At 39.0% G+C, this 4,818-nt stretch overlaps 1 protein-coding gene across 1 annotated transcript; it reads right to left on the minus strand.

The window, feature by feature from the left end:
- Positions 1–1,817: 1,817 nt before the first annotated feature.
- On the minus strand, positions 1,818–2,523 carry Smp_199480 (hypothetical protein; the record flags this gene model as incomplete). Its single annotated transcript, XM_018790341.1, has 3 exons — positions 1,818–1,948; positions 2,057–2,194; positions 2,229–2,523. The coding sequence occupies 3 exons, from the start codon at positions 2,521–2,523 to the stop codon at positions 1,818–1,820; spliced, it is 564 nt and encodes a 187-aa protein (XP_018647422.1).
- Between the last annotated feature and the right edge of the window lie 2,295 nt (positions 2,524–4,818).

Below are 4,818 nucleotides of genomic sequence, written 5' to 3' on the forward strand. Positions count from 1 at the left end.
TTATCAAATAAAATGAAGTATTCCTTTTTTTCTGAAGCGTAACAAACATTTGGTCCGAAAGTATTAGCATAGAGCCTTACTGAAGCCGGTGATTCGATGGTTGAAAACCAAGGATCTAAAATAATGAAGAACGATTTCGATAAGGATGATAAACACGAATTACTAACTCCACTTTATCGGTCTTTTTTGTAAAAATCAGCTTGAGTTTATACATTTTGTGGGCTGAGCCATTTTAATAATCGTCTTCCTAACGTTTTTAACGTAGTACTGCTGGATGTTGTGCTCCTACTAATTGGTTTTCAATGCACTGATTTATGGTTCCTAGATTAAGCGCTCAGTAGAGTATGTTCATACCAGATCATTTTAAAAGTTTGCGGCAGAAAATTGCAGGAAACAGGTGCTTATATCACCACTAATACAAACAAATTGGACCTGCTACCAAATTATATGAGTTAAGAAATATAAGGTTTGGAATATTCCCCTGCGATAGGAAAGTAGGGCATATTCCTGACAAATGAATAAACCTGCACAAAGAAATTGCGTTTATCTAGAATATAGTTGTAAATTCCTGATCCCAAATCAATGGTGCACATGAGCTCTAGTATCCTGAAGGAACAAATAGAGTATGAACCAATTGGTCACCGGCTACCATGGGACTGCATCTCCTTACGATGCTTCACTACCTTGTGGATTAGGCCTTCATGTCAAAGGCTCCGGGTGTGGCCCCCTGAGAAAACCATCTGCTTCGGTCTGAGCACCCAGGAAGTATCATAGTTCTCACACAATTAAATGAAATGACATATTTTCGCGTGGCGCATATATATCTGGTGCCCTCTTGTACCAATATTTATGTGTTCAAAAAAAATAAAAATGAATGAATAAAAGTCCTAGTTTAGTAAGAGGAACAGATAACGGCAGTATTAGAGACTACGAGGGTGCATTTATTTTTGTATCGTTTTTAATGTTTCGTTAAGCAATTTAGCAGATCGAAATGAAAGAAAAATTATGAATTTTTATGTGAGCTTATATTTCGACCAGTAACTCTTTATTGTTAAAAGCAGAACCAGTTACTTTTTTCATAACAGGTGTCTATCTTTTGTCAATGCACCAACCCTACATACGGTTTGTACATAAAAGCTACAACAAGAAAGCCGCAGGAAAAGCGTTTCACCTTAATGTGGTTCAGATAGGTATTGACACTATTGAAATATGATTGAAGCAAATTACATTATCCCTCCCCCAACGTGTGTCCCACAAACTTGTTTCTTAGAAAATTTAGAGTTTGAAGGATGTATACAACTTCTCGACTCCATATTATATGAAGGATCTTTGTTCTAATGTGGACACACACTTTACAACGTGACTGCAGATGAATTGAATTGGGCAGTTGTCATGTTATTTAGATATCCTCAAAGCCCACGACGTATATTGTACCCTCAGTCCAAAGGTCTGGACTTGTCTACTGAGTTAGAATAATAATTTATCCATAAAAAAATCTTGGCGAGACTACCATTTATAGACGAACCAATCACATATAAGATAACGAGTCTTGGATTTTGACGCGAAATTAGACAATGCATTTGACTAAATAGCGTCTTGGCAATTTAGCTGATGCCAGTTAGTGATGGGAACCATAAATCTAATTCCTAACCCTAACCACCAACTGTAAATCATAATTCTAACCTTTCACACTGGTTTATAACCTTTATTTAGCTCTGGTTAGTACGTGGACATACTCAAGGTCAATTTAGCGTCGCTCAACGGTCGCTCATAAGTTATAGTCTCACCAAAAGCTTTTATCAAAGGATCAAAAATACTTACATTCGTTGATCTATTTCCTCCACAATTGGCATTAAACGTTCTCGGTGTAAACATGCTTTAGGAATGCTGGGATCGACAATCAATGCCTTTGTATAAAGATGTTCAGCAGTCAAGATAAGACCATCAGCTTCATTGTTTGATACGTGGCCATAGACAGGAATCAGCGACTTTGTTAAGGGAAGAGCAACACGCGAAACAGATTTCCCATAGTAATAAGAGCTCTCTATAGCTTCACCCAAAGCAATTAAGACATCTATATTGTCCGGGTCAAGTTTAAATGCATGTTCCAATAGTTTCTTGGCTTTCGCAAAATGACCAGTAGCTTGTTGTAGTGAAGCTGCACGCAGAGACTGTAGAGCTTCTGCTCTTTCACCTGAAATTGTGTCAGTTAAGGAACAGTAGCTCACTTTCTGTGGGGACAACGCGATTGCGCATTAGTGGAGGCAAATGAAATTCCGATCTAGCCTTTTTGTGGGTATAAATTATATCTCTCACCAAGCGCCTGTAAATATATTCCCCACCCGAGTCTTGATACTTAGGATCGCTTGTGAGGAAAAAGATCCTTCCAGCCCTTCGAATATCGTCTAACTGAAAGATTAAGTGATAGATGGTTGATGACTCAAAAAGCTCAGTGACGTTCAATTTCTTGTGAATAGCCAGCAAACATCCTAACAATGACTTCCAAAACTCGAAGGGAGTCATAGCCAAAAACAAAGCGTTAAGGCTGATGAAAAGCACCATTTTCTTCCCACACCTAAATCTCATGTGATAGGTCGCTTAATTCAAAAAGGCCGGGAAACAACAAGTGCTGGTAAACACAAGCTATGGCAACAACTTCCAATTATCAATAGACTAGGATTCGGACCACGACGCGTACATCAAAAATGAAAAGCAGACCAAGGACTTTATTCCTCTTCTCGTGGGGTCACGTGAGTGCCTTATTTGTTGAATGGGTCATAGGAAGATGAGCAGACCACTTCTCACGATAATATTTCCAAATCCACATTTTATTTGGCATTATTGAGTAACCATCCTTTTCTTTGTATCTGAGTCCAGGTGGTAGAACGTGGTTCTTGATAGTGAAAATATTTGGCTCCTATTCCGTACCAGAAATCGAAAGATAGAATAAGTCATTTATTGATCGTCAAAGTGATAGTGGAGTGACCCTTATGGTAGTCACCTTCAATAACTGAACCATTAAAATGTATATGATAAGGGAATGTGGGATAAACAGACTACCGCTAGCGTCAAACACCTAAAATCTGCATGAAGTAATATTTAGATGTGGGTTTTTATTGTTGCAATCGTAAATTCTAATCGAGTCTACTTGATGAAAAAGTGTCATCCTAGTCTATTGTCTCTCTCCAAATCTTAACATCATATGGACAAGACAGTTTGGAGGTCTAGGACACTATGTGAGACGCTAGTAAACAACCAGAAGATGAGTGGCATTCTACTTGTCCTTAATAGAAAATCTGGTAGATTCGAGAGGATGTCGGTAGTTTTTGATCCTCTTCTACGTTGTTCACAAGTGACTTTGTTAAAAACTCACTAATCCCCACTAGTTTAGTTCATACGTCCGAAAATCGATGATCATCCATAATGAGTGCCTTAGAGGAGTCTGGAGGTCTATGTGAACAGAGTGATTGTGATCCGGTGATGGAGTCCAGAAACTCCAGATGTTCAACAGGTTTGTGCTTTGATGATCTGTATAAGAGAAAACCACTTTCTATCGGCCGGTTGCAAAGATTCCACTCAGAACTCTTCGCACGACTTTTGCTGACGCGGTGATCGGTCTGTAGTGTGGTGTTTCAAACTCCCATTCTGACATATACTTGTATGACCACACCCAATTAGCTGTCCTTTATACCTTTTAAACAGCAGTTTGCAGCATTTTCTATATTTGATCCCACGGTTTGGAGCGGCTTACTGGAATGCCTACATAAGTTTGAAGTACATATACAGCATCATCGTCTGTTACGGTATAAAATTAACGCCTAGTCCGGCATTCGTGCACTTGTTTATACTACTATAATAATAAATAATCAAATTTCTGAACTTCTCATTATGTGGCTACATAAAATGTCAGGCCTTACTTGTACTTCTTTGATGATGTTTGTGGCAGTTCTCCAAGTTTCAACTCCGTACAATAGAACGGTCTTGACGTTCGTACTGAAAATTCTGACTTTGATGTTAAAAGACAGATGTTTTGAGTTTCATATGTTCTTCAATTGTAGGAATGCTGCCCTTTCTTTGCCAACCCTTGCCTTCACACACGCATCAGATCTTCTTTGTGTTTTCTCTAATGCATGGTTCCGCCATCCATATGTGGTCGCAATGTAAAACTTCTACCTGTTCATATTAAATATACTATTCACGGCCTAAATGCAATTCCGCCTGTGACTATTCTGGGGTTACTGAAAGTCCAAAGCCACGTAAAAGCGGGAGAGCTGGGTGTGTGATCAGCATTCCCATCCCGTAGAAAACAACCAGAAAAAACAAACCAAACCAAATAACTCCATACTGGGAATTGAATGACCATTATTCAGCAAAAATCAGATGCCACATGATAAGAGCGGAGATTCTTCGGAAGTCACTGTGCCGATCCCTCACTACAGAGAACCACTAAAAAATTCATAAGCTCATTGGAAGACGTGGGAACCAGGAGAGGAGCTGACATAGCTTCAGGCCACCACCTGGTGGTTACCAAGATGAAACTGGAGCTAAAGAAGAACTGGAAAACTGGATAAACAACATTACAAAGATTCAATACAATCTTCCTTCGAGATACTAACGAACTCAACGAATCCAAGATAGATCTCAATAAAAGGTTGCAAACCTTACAAGATCTACTGAAAGAAGAAGTAACTACTATGAAGGAAAACTGGAAAGGGATCCAAGAAGCACTAACTTCAACGTGTCAGGAGGTTCTAGGTCTCAAGGGGCATCATCATAAGGAATGGATCTCTATCGAAACCCTAGACAAGATTCAAGAAA

Source organism: Schistosoma mansoni, assembly GCF_000237925.1.
Source record: "Schistosoma mansoni, WGS project CABG00000000 data, supercontig 0309, strain Puerto Rico, whole genome shotgun sequence".
Taxonomy (NCBI): domain Eukaryota; kingdom Metazoa; phylum Platyhelminthes; class Trematoda; order Strigeidida; family Schistosomatidae; genus Schistosoma; species Schistosoma mansoni.